This window comes from Salmo salar, chromosome ssa27 (genome assembly GCF_905237065.1).
Source record: "Salmo salar chromosome ssa27, Ssal_v3.1, whole genome shotgun sequence".
Classification (NCBI taxonomy): domain Eukaryota; kingdom Metazoa; phylum Chordata; class Actinopteri; order Salmoniformes; family Salmonidae; genus Salmo; species Salmo salar.
The window spans coordinates 12,056,272-12,076,594 of record NC_059468.1 but is presented as its reverse complement, the minus strand read 5'-3'; the positions used below and the strand labels follow the sequence as shown (position 1 = coordinate 12,076,594).

Here is a 20,323-nt window from a genome sequence, read left to right as displayed (position 1 = left end):
TGCGTTCCAACTCATCCCAAACCATCTCAATTGGGTTGAGGTCGGGTAATTGTGGAGGCCAGGTCTTCTGATGCAGCACTCCATCACTCTCCTTCTTGGTAAAATAGCCCTTACACAGCCTGGAGGTGTGTTAGGTCATTGTCTTGTTGAAAAACAAATGATAGTCCCACTAAGAGCAGAATGCTGTGCTAGCCATGCTGCTTAAGTGTGCCTTGAATTCTAAATAAACCGCTGACAGTGTCACTAACAAAGCACCCCCACAGCATCACACCTCTGCCTCCATGCTTCACAGTTGGAACCACACATGTGGAGATCATCTGTTCACCTACTCTGCGTCTCACCAAGACAGAGTGGTTGGAACCAAAAATCTCACATATGGACTAATCAGACCAAAAGATAGATTTCCACTGATCTAATGTCCACTGCTTGTGTTTCTTGGCCCAAGCAAGTCTTTTCTTCTTATTGGTGTCATTTAGTAGTGGTTTGTTTGCTGAAATTCGACCATGAAGGCCTGATTCACACAGTCTCCTCTGAACAGTTGATGTTGAGATGTGTCTGTTACTTGAACTATTTGGGCTGCAGCTTCTGAGGCTGGTAACTAATGAACTTATCGTCTGCAGCAGAGGTAACTCTGAATCTTCCTTTCCTGTGGCGGTCCTCATTAGAGCCAGTTTAATCATTGCACTTGATGGTTTTGGCGACTGCACTTGAAGAAACTTTAAAAGTTCTTGAAATTTTACGGATCAACTGACCTTCATGTCAGTAATGATCGACTGTTATTTCTCTTTGCTTATTTGAACTGTTCTTGCCATAATATGGACTTGGTCTTTTACCAAATAGGGATATATTCTGTTTACCACCCCTACCTTGTCACAACACAACTGATTGGCTCAAAGGCATTAAGAAGGAAAGAAATTCCACAAATGTACTTTTAACAAGGCATACCTGTTAATTGAAATGCATTCCAGGTGACTACCTCATGAAGCTGGTTTATAATGCCAAGAGTGTGCGAAGCTGTCATCAAGACAAAGTGTGGCTACTTTGAAGAATCTCAAATATAAATATATTTAGATTTGATTAACACTTTTTTGGTTACTATATGATTCCATATGTGTTATTTCATAGTTCGGATGTCTTCACTATTATTCTACGATGTAGAAAATAGTATAAATAAAGAAAAACCCTTGAATGAGTAGGTGTGTCCAAATGTTTGACTGGTACTGTATATATATATGTATTTAGCTGGTCCCATCTGCCCTGAATAACGGGTCACCACTGGTCTTCATTTGTAATCCGTCATGGACTGTAGCCTCTGCCACATGCGGTGGGCGTCGGAACCTGTTTAATATGATTCCACCTTATTCCTATATTGTCATTTTGCTCGTTTGACTCTGCGGAGGTCATAGCTGGCCTTCTTGTACTTATTCCTGTCTTCGGCCGTAGCATCAGGGTTGTCTATGATAGCTTTGTGTGCGGTAGCCCTGCTCTTTAGTTTAGTGCCAACCTCGGTGTTAATCCAGGGTTTTTGATTGGGGAAGCAGAGAAATCTCACCGTGGGTACAACGCCGACGATACATTTTCTAATGAAACAGCCATATGTATTGGACTGAACATGGATCCAAGGTGTGGCTATTTGGGCTATTCATAATAGCAGATGATGATATAGCCCAACGTTTTCAGTCAATTGTCGAACTTTATTAGCCTGTAATTTATATCACATCACAATGTCATTAGTACATTGTCGTTATAGCCTTGATCTTTATTGGTAGATTATTGCAAAATGTACAGATTTTTTCCCCATAATTGAATAGAAACTACTTTTTTTTTACGCACAATAATTAGTTAATAAAACAGTTAGGCCTATTTGATTTTAAATGCCAAAAACCCAACGCAGGCGCAGAATTTCGTCACAGTGTGGGAGTGGTTGTCCCTGGTGCTGAAAAAACTGGCTTGTGGGCGAAGATTTTACAGCATCGCCACATAACACGAGCGTACCATTGTTATTATACCTCAGTGGAGCCTACCCTGCGACAAACAGAGGACCTTGTCAGCCAAGAACAATTTCTCAAGACGTAAGATAATATTTTATTTTCAGGGCACGTTTGCTGGATAGTGGATACAGAATGACATGTAGCTTAAACTAACAATACTGAAAGTTTATGTATTTTTTATAGCCTGTAATAGTAATGTTAGTATTAACCATTTTAACAATTTCCCAAAGAAACAAAATACAATAGCCTATAACCTAATTTTGTCCATTACGCTGGCAAGGACAGATAGCTTGTTTACATACAAATATATAAATTAACACAATTAAAAACGGGTAACTTCCGAATTGAATGTCAATGGTGTCTATATAATGTTTTGCCATGTTTTATTGTATGTAAATTCTTGGCACATTATCTCAGATATATTTAGGACTGCATGACCCAGTTTCTGGAATAGTCTCCATCGTTCGCACAGATGACATGCCGTCAAAAAAGGGGATGTCATTAGAGAATCTATATTTACATGATTTAAGAATAGATAGATGTCCGAATCGAAATCACCAGTCATTTCTCAAGCCCCATGGGCGTCGACCACTGCACCATCATAGGCATCAATGATGCTTTTATATGTTTACGTCATATGGTGAATTTTCTCTGTAGCCGAATGGGTGTGGTATTGAAGACCGTTGATGCTCTTCATCAGTATTTCACAGTTCTACATAAAAGCATGCCCTACTGGATAAGAACGATTTGGTTTAGGAAATTCACATTCACACATGGGGAACCTATAATTATGTGGTCACAATTAACTTAGTAATGTTCAAAAAGTATTATGCATATATCCCACACACATTTCAAGATTAGATCCGATTACGAGGAATCCCTAATCAGGTTATGTTCAGAAATATGCGACTCCACGGTATTGCAATCTAGGCCTAGCATTTCCATGTTTGGTTTTAGAACAAAGAACACTATCACCAGAACGCTTATGTAACCTAGTTTGTTTCAGTTTGCCAACACTTAGGTCCAAATGAGCAACAAGGATTGACCTGAATCTACATCTCAAGAAAAAGCTACTTAAATCCTGTGCCCAATGGTTCTTATGTAATGGCATAGACTTATCTTAGCCAGTCAAGCCAAAACGTTCAGGTTATCTCCTACCCATGACATCTACAGTATAGGGTCCCTTTGGAATGAATGAAAAAATATCAGGGAGCCATACAAAATTATAGGGACATAGTGCTGGGTTACTAAGTGGAGTTGAAATATAAGTAGAGACTAAGATGAGAGCACTATGTATGTCTAATCTATTTCAAGCTATGACCCAAAATCACATTTTAATTTGGCCTCATTCCTCTTTTACATTCAGATAAAAATGCTGGTGAAATCAAACAGCGAGTATGACTCCTTCCTCTACTGGAGACAGCCCATCTCCGCCCCGGATCTATCCGAGCTGGAAGACCTGGGTGTGACCAAAAGCAAGCCAACCAAGAAGAGCAAGAAGGCCACCAAGAAACAGAATGCCGCCCTAGCCAAGCAAAGGAAGCAGCAAGAGGCAGAATTGTTAGAGTACACCACCTTCAACTACTGGAGAGAGCCTATCGCCAGCATCGACCTCCTCGACTTCAACCTGCTTCTGTGAGGACCATCCCATCTCAGCCTCCCAGTCATAAGAACCTCCCTCTCCTCACCCTATCTGAATAACCATGGCTTTTGTCAAGTTTCTGGTCCACCCAAGAAGTACTGAATCTGTATTAGTCTGTACTGTGTTTTTTTTGTATAGCCTCTTAATAATACTGAAAGGATTAAGGGTAAATGTTTTAACTTGCAGGTGACTGGCACTGTGAATGACAGTATAGGCACTTCTGCTTAGGTTTCCTCCCCATGCGGGCTACATGACTCGATTGGCTAATGTCAACGAACATAACTAGGTAGAAATGGAAACAAGGTCAGCCTTTAAATGAATATAAATAGTCCCATTGCATACTGACTGCAAGGCTTCTGTCTCACATTAAGGACTTACACATTCATCATTTGTGAGGTGACTTGAGTACGCTACATCATATTTTTGAACACTAACAAATGCAAAGTGCTGCCTCATTTGAACTTAGTGAAAATTCTTTCCCTTGACCTAAAACAACCTTGAAGGGTAGTGCCAACCTGAGCCTTGGAGTGTCCGCGTGTAGTATGTATAAGAAGGAGAAAGTAAAGCAAAGCACCTCCACACAGAACAGATATTGTACAAGCACTTAGGGAGCCACAAACATGACTGTCTTTTGCGCTTTGTATTGGTTGCCTTGTGATTTGTTTCAGACAGTGAACTGACTGGCTCAAACCCACCCAATGAATTTTATTTATTAAGTATGCTGCTTTCAGGCTGCCCTGAGTAGGCCTCAACTGAGTGCAATGACTGAGGGTAAATGTTAGATTCCACAATGCAAGTTGTGCAAATGCAGAGCTGGCCAACTGTTTTCTTTATTTTCTGCATAGACTTTATTTTGTGCACTGTCTGATGTTTAGTTTGAATGTCAAGGAAATAATGGATGGAAATGCTTAATGAAAAAAAGGGAAATACATGTTTTTAATTGTCAAGACTGATGTTGCAAGTGTTCCTGAAAGTACCGTAGTTCTAACTGGATACTTGTAATCATAAAGCTAACTTTTTTGTGAGATTGTACAATGAGCAGTAAATTCCCAAATGTGACTCATCATACTTTGTCTTGACTTTTCTGAAATAAATGAAGATATCCTGTGCATATCAATCCACTTTGTTTCCTGTGAGAAATAATCTCCAACGAAAGGGCTTAAACATGCAGCATTTGTTTGAAGCGATATCTCACCATGAATCACTATTTGCTTCTTTTGAAATAAATGGAGAAATGAACGTCACATTTCACGTACAAAAACATGTCGTAGGTTCGAGATGTCTCGTCAAACCGGCTTCAGTGTAGAAACGGCCATGCACCTTGTAGGCATAAAATGTACAGTTTATGTGAACGGGAGGTGTTGTTAAAAAAATAAAGTGAGGTCAATCTTCTAGAAGCTTCTTAAACACCAACAGCCAAAGTAGGCTATGGACTCCTGTTTTGTCCTTCGACACCCAATAAAATATATAGTTTACTTATCCAAAACGAATAGCTTTTCCAGGATTCTTATTGGAATAATCCTTCCAACAGCTTCTTTTGGGGGATTTGGTATACAACAATGCTACAGGTTTCATACAATAGTAGCCTCTGTGAACAATACACTTTGATTAAAATACCTAGGTGCACTGCACATTAGTATTCATTGTAGCCCATTTACTTACACTGACACATCAGACAGAAATTGGTAAAACGTTTAACGTTTTTATTAATTGGTTTTACATTGTTCAGTTTCACAGTAGTTACTGTATAACCGTAGATATTGACATACCAGTATTTAGTTAATTGCATTGGTTTATTGCATTTGTACAATGAATCATAAAGGAATAGCTGACAGCTATTTCACAGTAGCGATTATTGCGAACTGTGACATTGGAACATCACTTGCATGTCTCGTACCCAGGTTTCCCAGCCAGTAGACAGACCAGACCTGCTAACCACTGCTCCAATAAGGGTTAACCATTTTTGGGGATCTTAAAAGGCCTACCTAGGCAAGTGTCATTACACCCCAGAGTTTCTAAACCCAGATGCGCAACATCTAGAGACTTCCGGGGACGCTTGCGAAACAGACCAGGTCCTGGTTTGAGAAGTCAATGAGAGAAGTGGAAAAGTATTCCTTCTCAAAATCTAAAGGCAGAACCTAGATTCAAGCCAATGTTTTAAGTAGTTGAACATGTTATTACTCCAACCTCGTGAAGGTGACACTTACTATTTTTTTTTTAAACAACTTTATATCAAAGGAGTGCCTTTGATTTGACGGCCTGCACATGTGCAGTTCAGCGCGAGACGACCATTAGACCTGATGACGTGTTTCTATGCATGAGCTTTGCTAGCCAACATCACCATGAGGGGGGGGGCTGACCCCTAGGGGGGCACGCCCCACAGTTTGGGAACCACTGGCCTAGGCTACTAGCAGCTAGTATAAAAACAGCCTATTAGATCATAAAAATGGGGCTATTAATCAGACAGAAACTATGCCAAACATCTGAGTAAGTATCCTAGCAAATAAAACAAATATCCATTAGAAATAGGCCTAACTGTCGGCGAATAAAGAGTGCTGCTCAAAGTGTGCAGGACCGAATTTTCCCTCGCAAACATGCTTTAAAACCCTATATATTATAGCTTGGTGAAGGGATGCAGGTCTTATCATGAGCGCTGATATATACTCAACAAAATTATAAACGCAACATGCAACAATTTTACTGAGTTACAGTTCATATGAGGAAATCAGTCAATTGAATTAAATAAATTAGGCCCTAATCTATGGATTTCACGATTGGGAATACAGATATGCATCTGTTGGTCACAGATACCTTTAAAAAAAATGGGCCTCTGGATCTCATTTTCGTATTTCTGTGCATTCAACTTGGAATAGATAAAATGCAATTGTGTTCATTGTCCATAGCTTATGCCTGCTCATACCATAACCCAAACTGCTACAGACCTATATCTATCCTACCCTGCCTTTCTAAGGTCTTCAAAAGCCAAGTTAACAAACAGATCACCGACCATTTCAAATCCCACCGTACCTTCTACGCTATGCAATCTGCTTTCCGAGCTGGTCATGGGTGCACATCTGCCACACTCAAGGTCCTAAATGATATCATAACCGCCATCGATAAGAGACAATACTGTGCAGCCGTATTCATCGACCTGGCCAAGGCTTTCGACTCTGTCAATCACCACATTCTTATCGGCAGACTCAACAGCCTTGGTTTCTCAAATGACTGCCTCGCCTGGTTCACCAACTACTTCTCTGATAGAGTTCAGTGTGTCAAATCGGAGGGCCTGTTGTCCGGACCTCTGGCAGTCTCTATGGGGGTGCCACAGGGTTTAATCCTCAGGCCGACTCTTTTCTCTGTATATATCAATGATGTCGCTCTTGCTGCTGGTGATTCTCTGATCTACCTCTACGCAGACACCATTCTGTATACTTCTGGCCCTTCTTTGGACACTGTGTTAACGAACCTCCAGACGAGCTTCAATGCCATACAACTCTCCTTCCGTGGCCAACTGCTCTTAAATGCAAGTAAAACTAAATGCATGCTCTTCAACCAATCGCTGCCCACACCTGCCCACCCGTCCAGCATCACTACTCTGGACGGTTCTGACTTAGAATATGTGGACAACTACAAATACCTAGGTGTCTGGTTAGACTGTAAACTCTCCTTCCAGACTCACATTAAGCATCTCCAGTCCAAAATGAAATCTAGAGTCGGCTTCCTATTTCACAATAAAGCATCCTTCACTCATGCTGCCAAACATACCCTCGTAAAACTGACTATCCTATCGATCCTTGACTTCTGCAATGTCATTTACAAAATAGCCTCCAACACTCTACTCAGCAAATTGGATGCAGTCTATCACAGTGCCATCCGTTTTGTCACCAAAGCCCCTTATACTACCCACCACTATGACCTGTATGCTTTCGTTGGCTGGCCCTCGCTTCATATTCGTCGCCAAACCCACTGGCTCCAGGTCATCTATACGTTTTTGCTAGGTAAAGCCGCACCTTAACTCAGCTTAATGGTCACCATAGCAGCACCCACCCGTAGCACGCGCTCCAGCAGGTGTATTTCACTGGTCACCCCCAAAGCCAATTCCTCCTTTGGCTGCTTTTCCGTCCAGTTCTCTGCTGCCAATGACTGGAACGAACTGCAAAAATCACTGAAGCTGGAGACACATATCTCCCTCACTAACTTTAAGCACCAGCTGTCAGCAGCTCACAGATCACTGCACCTGTACATAGCCCATCTGTAAATAGCCCATCCAACAACCTCATCCCCACACTGTTATTTATTTTGCTTCTTTGCACCTCAGTATCTCTACCTGCACTCATCTTCTGCACATCTATCACTCCAGTGCTTAATTGCTATATTGTAATTATTTTGCCACTATGGCCTATTTATTGCCTTACCTCCCTTATTTGCACACACTGTATATATACTTTTTCTATTGTATTATTGACTGTATATTTGTTTATTCCATGTGTAACTCTGTGTTGTTGTTTGTGTTGCACTGCTTTGCTTTATCTTGGCCAGGTCACAGTTGTAAATTAGAACTTGTTCTCAACTAGCCTACCTGTTTAAATAAAGGTGAAATAAAAAAAATAACCCCACCGCCACCATGGGGCACTCTGTTCACAAGGTTGACATCAGAAAACACGTGGTCCGCAGTTGTGAGGCCGGTTGGACATACTCACAAATTCTCTGAAACGACGGAGGTGGCAGAGAAATGAACATTAAATTATCTGGCAACAGTCCTGGTGGACATTTCTGCAGTCAGCATGCCAATTGCACGCTCCCTCAAAATTTGAGACATTGTGGTATTGTTTTGCGTGACAAAACTGCACATGTTAGAGTGGCCTTTTATTGTCCCCAGCATAAGGTGCACATGTGTAATGATCATGCTTTTTAATCAGCTTCTTTATATGCCACACCTGGCCGGGGGATGGATTATCATGGCAAAGGAGAAACGCTCACTAACAAGGATGTAAACAAATTTGTGCCCAAAATTTGAGAGAAATAAGCTTTTTGTGCACATGGAAAATGTCTGGGATCTTTTAATTCAGCTCATGAAACATGGGACAAACACTTTACAAGTTGCGTTCATATTTTTTTTACAGCGTTAATTCAGTATCGCCTTTTTACAGTAATGGGTTAATTGGCCATTGAAGGGCTTGCTACTTTTTCATTCGCCCGCCCACAAGAGGGTTCAAAAAGCTCGATTTCCACCTCCGGTGTCGAGTTGCCGCCATCTTTGTATCCGTTTAAATACAAAAATATAATTTATTTTCATTATCTAAGGTGAGGAGAACATTCAAAATAATTGGGTAAAGTCAAGGAACTTATGTCTGCAGCCTAAGAGCATTCATTTGAAGCCGTATTGAGGTAAGAACTACACAACGTTAGCTTGCGTCCATTCGGGATTCCGCCTCCAGCTAGCTAACGTTAGCTAATGCCTGGATAACTTTAATAACAGCTAACTATCTTAGCTCTGGCTAGTTACGAGACCGAGTAACACAGCAACGTGGTAGTTTCGAAGTTGGGACATTGTGCGAAAATCCACATTAATCACGCGCACAAAACAGTTTGTAGAAGTTTCCAATTTCTTGAAAGTGTGTGTTCATACTTTAAGTGTCGTTAACGTAGCCAGTATATGAAGTTATTGCTTGCGAACGTTAGCTAACTAGCTACATGGTTGGTTAGATAACAAACCTGGCGCCATCAGGCTCATAGGAGATTGTATAAATACTCGCACGGTAAAGGTGATGGCATCTCTTTGACAAAAAGCAATTGTGAATTAATCGATCGTTTAAAATCTGAAAAATTGCGCGAAACCATTTGATGAAGCGTGCGAGAAAGAATGCTGTTGTTAACCGGATGTGGAAGTAGTTTTTTCTCTTCGTGTAAAATAGGAATTTCTGACTTCCCCCGGAAAACCAACAACTTAATATCAAAGAGTTTCCTGTCATGTATTTAAATGTCGTTCGTGGTTGTTAAATAATGTAGGTGAATGATTTAACGGATAATGTAACACATGGCCGCCTCTTGTTCGTTTTCCCCACCGAGGCGTATAAGATGGCTACTCATCGTCTCCATCCTCACGCTTTTGCTATGAAGAGAGCCCCATCTTATAGTGGGCTTTCATGATGTAGTAATAGTAAACCAACCAGCTAGCTACAATATAACGACAACCAAAAAAGTGCACATCAAGCTAATCACGTTTTACTTTGTGTCCAACAACACACTGCGTGATTGTTTACGGATGCATACCTGCGATTTTCAACAGTATAACTAGCCTATTATTCCCTGTTGGACGTTATGGAAAACTACCATCACTCATATCAACATTGAGCGATAACAAAGGGTTTCGAGTGATGTACGTTAGATCTGTAGCATAACCACTAACTTCGTTACTTTACAACATGAATTGTGCTGTGCTCAAATGGGACGTCTGATAAGCATGTATCCGGGATTGGCTCGACTCATTCGCCTAAATTGCACGAGTCTGCAGCAACAATAAAAACCAGTTTCTTCTCCAGAGACGTGTATCCTAGACACTCCACAGAATGAACGCGCGCCCCCTTTGCTGCCGTGTTTTTTTGGTCTATTTCACGATTGATTTCTTACATTACTAACGCCAAGATGTAAATCGAACCACATTTTATTTGTCACATGCTTCGTAAACAACAGGTGTAGACAAACCGTGAGATGCATAGGTGCCCTTCCCAACAACGCAGAGAGAAAAATAGTAACACGATGAATAAATACACAATGAGTAAGGCGATAACTTTGTTATATACATGTGGTAACCAGTACCGAATCCATGTGCAGAGGTACGAGGTAATTGACGTAGATTATGTTACATATAGGTAGGGGTGAAGTGACTAGGAAACAGGATGGATGATTAACAGTAACCGCAGCATATGTGATGAGTCAAAGTTGTAAGTTCCATTACTACTATAATACTCCCATGGTGATTTCTGTTTAACAAAATTAATCTAGCATAGCGAATACATTTGTAATTATATGTACAGGGCAGAGTCCTCTCATTTGATTAAGTTAGCCAAAAATGCATGAGTACCCTAACCCATTATTGAGTTTCAAAAGTTGGCATAAAAGTACATACTTAAGTAGGGCCCTGTGTTTTGGTAAATCATGTCATATGACCTGGATTTTAACCTTTTATTTTAAGTATTTTTCAGAAAAGAGAATTAGACCAAAGATTAAAGCAATTCTCTGAGGATGATGCTGGACCATCTGACATAAAGAAAAGGGGACAGTTTGATGATAAAAGGTTAAAATCCAGTTAATGTGACACGATTAACCAAAACACAGGGCCCTATTTATGTGTACACTACATGAGCTGTAACAGGTAGGCAGGCCTACCTGTTACAGTGTAAACATACTGCAACAGTTGCATACGTGTACAATCACAGGGCCAAATACAGCAATCTTTGTAATTGTGTTGTCTCAGATGTCGCTGGTGGATTTGGGGAAGCGGCTCCTTGAGGCCGCACGGAAAGGCCAGGACGATGAAGTCAGGACACTCATGGCCAATGGGGCTCCCTTCACCACAGACTGGGTAATGATTCCTCTCTTACCTTCTCTATCTGGGTAATTTTCATTATCTGCTTCAGTTTAACTAGTGTTACCCACCCCAGGGTTTTGACTGGTTTGTGTAATCTAAATGTAAAACATTGTCTGAGGTGCCAGTCTGGTTCAACTTTCTGGTGTTTGACTCTTTATCCCTCTTTCTCTTTGGCACTCTGAGCAGCTGGGCACATCTCCGTTGCACCTGGCCGCCCAACACGGACACTATTCCACCGCCGAGGTGCTGCTCAGGGCAGGCGTCAGCAGGGATGCCCGAACCAAAGTGGACAGGACCCCTCTGCACATGGCTGCTTCAGAGGGCCACAACGTCATCGTGGATCTATTAGTCAGGGTACACGTGTCTCTTCTCTAAGATTTTAGCTTTTTATTGTGTGTGTTTAGGGCCTGAACTGGCCAATTCCTAATATAGTGCACTGCTTTTGACCAGAGGCCATTTTCAGATACAGAGTCCTACTCTTTCTCTGACCAACATTTCTTAAATTTAAGTACACTAGAAAAAGTGGATACATGTGCGAAGACAGCAGAAAAACTGTCATCTGCCAGCTGTCTTACCCTGTCCCCTTCATTTCTCCTGGGTCACACTCTACAGAGTGGAGCAGACATTAATGCCAAAGACATGCTGAAGATGACTGCTCTCCACTGGGCTGCCCAGAATGGCCACCAAAGGGTAGCAGAGACGCTTGTCAAACATGGCGCCGATGTTCACGCTCTCAGTAAATTCGATAAGACGCCGTTTGACATCGCAGGAGACATCCAGAATCCAGACCTTATGCTCCTACTACAGGTAAGACCTTAAGTTGTATGTGGAGTCTTGTTGAAAGAAGGTTTCCATGCACTATTCTAGACTCCAAAAATGACAAATGTACCTAAGGACTTTCTCCAGAAATGTGTTTCTTATTTTAAACTTCTTTGACAGTATGCTCCTTTAGGATTACAATGCATTTACATAATTATCCAGATACAGATGTTTTTGCATTGCTTCTTATTTCAATACACCACAGGTCTTTACACAACTGTCCTCTCCTTTGTTTGTAGTAACTCTTATTGTGTGTGTCAGAATACATACTATCAGAGCATGTACGTACATACATGTATGAAATCTGTCACATACGTACGTACTCTGATACATACATACACACATGCGTACGTACTCTGATAGTGTTGTTGACAATGTTTGTCTATAGGAGGGAATGCAGAACCAGGTGAACATGAACGCAGAAGCTGGCATGACGGGGAGCTCGGCCCAGCCTCAGTTTATCATCCAGGGCATCCCAGGGCTCCCGGGGGGTGTGGTCAACCTGGCGGACCTCCTCAACAACATCAACTCGGGTAGCTACTGGGTTTATAAACACACAGACACCAAACCTCCTTCACTTAGGCTAGGGTTCATACTATTTGAAATGACTGGTCTGTGGATGTTAAAAACACAGGAGGTTGGTGGCACCTTGATTGTGGAGGACGGGCTCGTGGTAATGACTGGAGCGGAATGAGTGGAATGGTATCAAATAGATCCACGTGTTTGATACCATTCCATTTGCTCCAGCCATTATTATGAGCCGTCCTACCCTCAGTAGCCTCCACTGGTTATGGAAAGAAAAGGCCAGCCAGTCGGGTAAAAATGACCTGGTTTCTCCAGTTAACGGCTACATCTGTTCAAGGATCCCCCTGCCTCAGAGAAAAATGCCCGACGCTTCGTTGTTTCCTCTAGTCTAGTGCCTAGTCCCTGGCCTTTATCACTCTGATCTCATAAACTGATGGGGTCTGCTGATGCTGTGTGGTCCCACACAATGGGGTAGTGACCACAATGTGATATATGTGGGAATCAAAGGTCATGCAGAAAAGAAACATTGATTCTCACCGATCAGACGGAAATGCTTTCTCACAGCTTCAATTCCTTTGCGCTTTACCTTGTTACTTCTGTATGTAATGCTTATTTAAATGAGAAGATTGAGCCCACACGTTGACTGCCACAAAGTACAGTCCAAAATATGTACAGTACCAGTCAATAGTTTGAACACGCCTACTCATTCCAGGGTTTTCTTTTTTTTTGTTCAAATATTTTTTATTGAACACGAATGGTATATAGGTATTTTATAGAAAAGACACGTATGCAATTCTTATATAAACATAAAAGAGCAGATGGATACGAAAATACCCAGAGTTATAGGTACAAACTAAATACGACATACAGGAAGAGGATCCCACCCCCCCCGGGCAAGCACATGTCGCCCAAGGGTAGATTAAAATATCACAAGTGAGAGTGCATTAAAATGTACAAATTCACAGCACCAAATGGTCCAAATAAGAGAGGAGAGACTGCCAGATTTGATAAAATGTTGATCATTTATTGCTCAGAATATATCTGTGTAGTGTTTGCCAAATCGCTGAGCCATAATTTGGTAGAGGGAACTTCCTTCCTTTTCCAAAACAACAAGATACATTTTTTTTGCTGAAATGAGGCTGTAAGAGACTAGTTGTTTTGGGGGGTTGGTTAATCTGTTTACGGTTTCTGACACTCCCAGAATGATCAGAAGCGGGTCTGGGTCAATTTAAGTGTCCAGAACTTCAGAGAGGATCCTAAAAAATTCCACACCAACAACCATAAAAGTTAGAGCATAGGGCAAAGCAGTGGAGTAGTGGACCCTTCACAGCATGACATTTATCACGCATAGGGGATGTATCAGGAAATATCCTATGCAGTTTGGTTTTGGAATAGTGTAATCTGTGTAATACCTTGACTTGTATGAGACGATGTCTGGAGTTAATGGAGCAGGTGTGGATATACTCCAAGCTATCTTCCCAGTCTGCCACAGAAATGTAGTCCCTAGCTCTTCCTCCCATTTTGTCTTAATGGCATCTGTAGAAGGTGCACTAACAGATTGAAAAGCGTCATATAGATGAGAGATCAGTTTGCCTGAGGTGGGACACATTTTTATGCATCCGACAAACATGGAAGGTTTAGTGTTTCCAAATGTCGGAAGATGTTTTCTAACATTCTCTAATCTGTAAGTATCTGAAAAAGTTACTTTCCCTCAGCAAATTAAAGGAGGCAACGGTCCATGTATGTATGTATGTATGTATGTATGTATGTATGTATGAGATCTCCTATTGTATTGATCCCAAGCTCTCCCCATTGCTTAAAGGGGTTGTCAAGGTTAGAGGGGGCAAAGGAGGGATTCCTGGCAATAGGAAGCAGGAATGATATTGGTTTAACGTCAAAATGGACTTTCATTTGCTTCCGGATGCGGACTGTGCTATGTATAATAGGATTGTTACTATAAAGTGACATCTCCAAATTCACCGGGGACAAAATTGCTGCAACAATAGTGTTTCTTTATTTGTACTATTTTCTACATTGTTGAATAATAGTGAAGACATCAAAACTATGAAATAACACGTATAGAATCATGTAGTAACCAAAAAAGTGTTAAACAAATCAAAATATATCTGAGATTCTTCAAAGTAGCCACCCTTTGCCTTGATGACAGCTTTACACACTTGGCATTCTCTCAACCATTTTCATGAGGTAGTCATCTGGAATCCATTTAAATTAACAGTTGTCCCTTGTTAAAAGTTAATTTGTGGAATTTCTTTCCTTGAGTTGTGACAAGGTAGGGGAGGTATACAGAAGATGGCCCTATTTAGTAGAAGACCAATTCCATATTATGGCAAGAACGGGTCAAATAAGCAAAGAAATACTACAGTCCATCATTCCTTAAAGCCCTGAAGGTCAAGTCAATCTGGAAAATTTCATGAACTTCAAGTGCAGTCACAAAAACATCAAGCGCTATGATGAAACTGGCTCTCATGAGGACCGCTATAGGAAAGGAAGACCCCGAGTTACCTCTGCTGCAGAGTTCATTAGAGTTACTAGCCTCAGAAATTTCAGCCCAAATAAATGCTTTCCAGAGTTCAAGTAACAGACACATCTCATCAACTGTTCATAGGAGACTGTGAATCAGGCCTTCATGGTCGAATTGCTGCAAAGAAACCACTACTGAAGGCCACCAATAAGAAGAAAAGACTTGCTTGGGCCAAGAAACACGAGAGATGGACATTAGAGTGATGGAAATCCAAATGTGAGATTTTTGGTTCCATCCGCTGTGTCTTCGTGAGACGCAGAGTAGGTGAAAGGATGATTTACGCATGTGTGGTTCCTACCGGGAAGAATGGAGGAGGTGTTGGGGTGCTTTGCTGGTGACACTGTCAGTGATTTATTTAGAATTCAAGGCACACTTAAACAGCATGGCTAGCACAGAATTCTGCACTTAGTGGGATTATTTGTTTTTCAACAGGACAATGACCCAACACACCTCCAGGCTGTGTAAGGGCTATTTGACCAAGAAGGAGAGTGATAGAGTGTTGCATCAGAAGACCTGGCCTCCACAATCACCTGACCTCAACCCAATTGAGATGGTTTGGGATGAGTTGGACCGCAGAGTGATGGAAAAGCAGCCAACAAGTGCTCAGCATATGTGGGAACTCCTTCAAGACTGTTGGAAAAGCATTACCGGGTGAAGCTGGTTTAGAGAATAACAAGAGTGTGCAAAGCTGTCAAGGCAAATGGTGGCTACTTTGAAGAATCTAAAATAGATTTGGATTTGTTTAACACTTTTTTTTTGCTTACTACATTCGATATGTGTTATTTCATAGTTTTGATGATATTCTACATAAACATTGTAAAAATACAGAAACACTTGAATGAGTAGGTGTCCAAACTTTTGACTGGTGCTGTATATAGGCTTAAACATGAACTATTTCCTAATACAAGAACGACGGTCGACACTAAAAGTTAACCCTTTTCCCCCGCTCTCCCTCTGTTTGACCCCTTGTCTGACAGCAGGTGACTCGGAGGAAGCCATAGCAGCCAATTCTTTGGACCCCGGCAGCATCCAGCACATGGTGAACGAGCAAGGTCAAAGGGTTATCACCATAGTGACCGACCAACACGGTAACCTGCAGACTGGAGGGCTTGGTCAGCCATTCTTTGTCACCATGCAGCATGGACAACAGAGTAAGAGAACGTCTCACTTTTGGTCACTTAACAATGCGCATTTCAGCCTGTAGCCACTTCCCATAGCCTCTGTCCATTTGGGAACAGTTTCTTGGACCCTACTCTCGGACTGAAAAAGCATGCTCAGTGGAGAATCTCAATTGATAGCTGTTTTGAGTCTAGGAGTAGGCTTTTTCTGGGTCTGGGAAACCAGCACTTGGTGTTCTAATGCTGCATTCATAACCAAGTGGGAAGGTGGTCTTACCACATACTGTACGACTGGGAAAATCCACTATCGCCCCTCCAACTGGTAATTACTAGTAGGAAACTTGTCTGTCATCCCTCAGCTCTGACCTTTCCCACATGCTTACCTCTGACGTCACCTAATAAGGAAATGACCTCTAACAGTATTTGTCAGTTAAATGCAACAACAAAAGTTTTTTATAAATCTGTTAATATGGTTGACACAGATTGTTGGCCATTAGCCAATCGGCCTTTCTCAACGACTTCAAAGAACGTGAATGCATCCAACCAGTATTTGTGACTTCACAACTGGTAATTACCATCTTCTCACTTTATGAACGCAGCATTAAAGCGGTAGGTAAGTTTAGCCACATGGTGGAATGTTCACTTAACCTACAAGAAACCTTATTGTTGTGACAGTGTTGTACCGTGTATTTGCAGACAACAGTTTTTAGCTCTCTGGCAGATCGTTTTGTTCTAGTTCCTTTGTAGGACATTGTGTACTACTTCGTCATTAATGTAGTTTATTAATTAACCTAATAGTCCTGTTCGATACTATGTTCCTTTAGGCTCTGAGTTGTTGTCTGTTGATTTGCAGTGTTGGCGATGCCAGCCAATCAGGTGATAGAGGAGGTGGTTGAGGAGGAACCCCAGCCCCCGCCTGCCCGCAAGAGGAAACTAGAGGCCTCGGCCAACCACATGGAGTCTGGAGACACGGTCGGCGGGGGGGACACATTTTCTCTTGTGCAACACATTGAACTCATATGCTTCTGCCATTTAACTGGTTTCTGACTCAAGCAAAATGTTATGTTAATTTATTTTGTATTGCATATTTCTCTAGAGATTCTAGACGCTGCTGTGACATTTTTGGGTGGCTTAAGTTAGAAAACAAACCCTTTTAGATAATTTTGGTACTTTGATACTGTGCAGTTGGCACAAGTGAAGTGCAAGTGTGTGACCTTTCTGTCTGACCTTTCTGTCCCGTTCTCCTCTTCTCCATCCATCTGTCCAGGAGCAGTTACAGAGGCAGCTGCAGGAGGCCAACCGGAAAGCCCAGGAGTACCGGCAGCAGCTGATGTGCAAAGAGCAGGAAGCAGAGCAGTACCGCATGAAGCTGGAGGCCATGTCGCACAGCCATACCAACGGCACCTCTGAGCAGGAGGAAGTGGTTGAGGAGGAGGAGGAGGAGGTGGTGGTGCTCCAGGAGGGAGACATCATCATCAAGACGGAGGAGCTGGACTCGGCCGAGGAGCAGGTGATGCTGGTGGAGTCGGTGCCCTCCCACACCGAGGTCATCTCATAACATCAGACAGACTGATGTCACTGATGGAAGGAGAAATGGACACGAACTCAGGCGACCGGGCAGGCTATCAGCGTTTTCATAGCTCTAAGTTTTTCCCCTTCTGATTTTCTTATGTTTTGTTTTTGTACTATATTTACTTACTCTTTCTGCCGTTTCAGTAGTTTTTATTTTTCTCTCCCTCAATCATGTTTTTTTTTTTTTTTAACAAGTAGCGACGTGATGAGCTGAATAGGAGGAGGTGTGTCACAGGTTGGTTGAGGAGCCGGAATGGGACCTGCTCAGCCTGTGGATAAGGTTTCTTGCCTGAAAAACGGATATGCTGTCTGAGAGAAACGGGTCACTCAGTCTCTGTCTATGGTGTCTGAGACATGTCAATGGTGTGGGAAATACATTTTCATGTTGCCAACTACATATCATAAGATTTCCAAGACATGTCCATCCATGGTGCCAGAGGACCACCCTGTGGAGAGAACACTTTGTTTGTTTTTGTTCAGTTCCTTCAGGTCTTAAGTTGCCCTCTGCCTCACTCCTCCATCCTGCCACCCACCATCATGGGCTCCACTGCAATGGGAATTGTATTTAAGAATACCTATTTGAAAAGAATCGTCTTACAGGACAAATGACAGGGCATGCAGTTGGCAACAGTCATTCCCAGCATTTATTGGACTCCGCATTCACAATGTAATAAGGAATTGTTTCAAAGTTGGGAATTGCAGTGTTTTGACTTTCATGGCACCACGTTAGCTTTGTCCTCTGTGGTTGTTATGGTCCGTGCCACTTCGAGTGCAGCGGTGATTATAGGTTTACTGTTGCAAAAGCCACCCCCCGATGTCAATACAAAGAATAACCTCCTCCCGTTTCAAGGCCCCTGTGGCTTTAATCACTAGGAGTCCCACTCCCCAAAGCTGGAGACAGGCAGGAATAAGGCTTTCAGATTGCTGTGTCCTTCTGACAATGACTATTTCTCATGTCCCGGCACTTGTTTCTGCTACAATTACTGTGCCGTTTTTGTCTTCTCCCAAACTGAATGAGAATGTGGACAACTTCTGGGTTAACATTCATCTCTCAGGGTTGAAGGGTGTTATAGGAAAGTAATCTCTGCCTGCTATTCACTAAGGGCCCAATCTAAACTTGAGATGCCAAAGCTGATTTAAGTTGTGCCTACATTTTGCGTTGACGTCAATGGGATTTCCACTGAAATTAGAGTTCAGATTGTGGATCTGAAGTTCTGATGTATCGGATGCTCTTGCCCAGGTTTAAAATGACTTTAGTGGGTCTAACAACAATTTGAGTTTAACCATGTTGAGCGACAGATATTAACACACACACACACCAATTTGAACATTAAAATAACGTTTATGTACACTGATCCTTGGTCAGTTTTTGAGAGTACATCTTGTATAATTAATTTTCCACCATGGCTAATTGGGTGGGTGAAATACACCACACAGTTTTGCGTTTCAGAATTGAAATCCCCTCAGACAACCTCTTTACTTGGCGGAAGAGGCCTGCTGTTTTGCTGGAATACCGTTCCTATGGCGGTCTCCACTCACCCATTGTAAACTTAGACCGCTTTCTTCCTTTGAGAAGTCGATGTTCTCCACGAGTATGATATTTTTTTATAAGCTCTCAGCAAGCCTTTTTATTATGTACATATAAAATTGTATTTTTAAGTGTATCTGAATGCTTTGGAATGTGGACTGCCTATGAGTTCTAAGCACATCGTCCCTTTTTAGTTTAGCATCTCTTTGCCAGATTGTATAGGTGAACATGTATGCACCAAATTATTAAATAATTCCATTTACCATGATTTGACGGGTTTATCGCTACTGCTCTCACAGTTAAGGGCACTTGACCGAGCCATGAATGACTTAGTGTGGACTTTGCTTGCTTTGATTTAAAAACTATGAAACTACCTTTTTAAAATGTTACAACTGGTATCTGGAACATGCTTTGAAGTGTTTTGTTGAATAACTTCGGTCTTCTCAGAGATGGAGAACTGGTGGCTCTGTACCATTTCCTCCTTTTTTGTTTTAGACATTGTTCCATATTGACCAGCAGGTGGCACTACACTAACAGACTGATCTGGTCTGTGAAATGAAATTGAACAGGGATCATATCTATATTTCTTACCCTCAAATGAGTCGATTTGCTGCTAATACAGAAAGTGAAACGACTGTAGAGTATCACATGGTGACGTTGAAGCTTTATTAAATGCATTCCTTTTTCTAACTCATTTATGTAAGGTGATATTTCACTTGTACTGCCTACCTGGATAACATAATTGAAAATAAAATACAAGCAAATTATGTGGATCTTGGGTTCAAAGACTCTCTAATTCTGTATCCTCACTGTAGTCAAGATCCTTCACACACTGGTGTCCCGCAACCACATTTTAAAGGAAAACCACACCCCAAAACGATCTTTTTGGTATTTCTTTCAACAATGGACTGATGAAACAAATACCAAAATATTTGTTTTGGGCAGAGTTTTCCTTTAACTTCCCTCATTTGATGCATGTAGGCCAAATTCTCCAA

The 20,323-nt window shown here is 41.7% G+C and overlaps 2 protein-coding genes across 5 annotated transcripts; both read left to right on the top strand.

Moving 5' to 3' along the window:
* Positions 1-1,790: 1,790 nt before the first annotated feature.
* LOC106588347 (protein AF1q) lies at positions 1,791-4,750 on the top strand. Its single transcript, XM_014177235.2, has 2 exons — positions 1,791-2,072; positions 3,358-4,750. Exon 2 carries the CDS (start codon positions 3,364-3,366, stop codon positions 3,628-3,630), a length of 267 nt encoding a protein of 88 aa, XP_014032710.1. The 5' UTR covers positions 1,791-2,072; positions 3,358-3,363; the 3' UTR covers positions 3,631-4,750.
* Positions 4,751-8,846: 4,096 nt separating this feature from the next.
* On the top strand, positions 8,847-20,101 carry gabpb2a (GA binding protein transcription factor subunit beta 2a). 4 transcript variants are annotated; one of them, XM_014177237.2, is made up of 8 exons: positions 8,847-8,937; positions 11,111-11,218; positions 11,411-11,578; positions 11,837-12,031; positions 12,432-12,576; positions 16,088-16,261; positions 17,082-17,200; positions 17,496-20,101. In XM_014177237.2, exons 2-8 carry the CDS (start codon positions 11,111-11,113, stop codon positions 17,784-17,786), a joined length of 1,200 nt encoding a protein of 399 aa, XP_014032712.2. In that variant the 5' UTR covers positions 8,847-8,937; the 3' UTR covers positions 17,787-20,101. The 4 variants fall into 4 exon arrangements, with proteins under 4 accessions (XP_014032712.2, XP_014032714.2, XP_014032711.2 ...); XM_014177239.2 differs by having other exon boundaries at positions 8,853-9,021; positions 16,091-16,261; XM_014177236.2 differs by having other exon boundaries at positions 8,853-9,021.
* Positions 20,102-20,323: the final 222 nt, after the last annotated feature.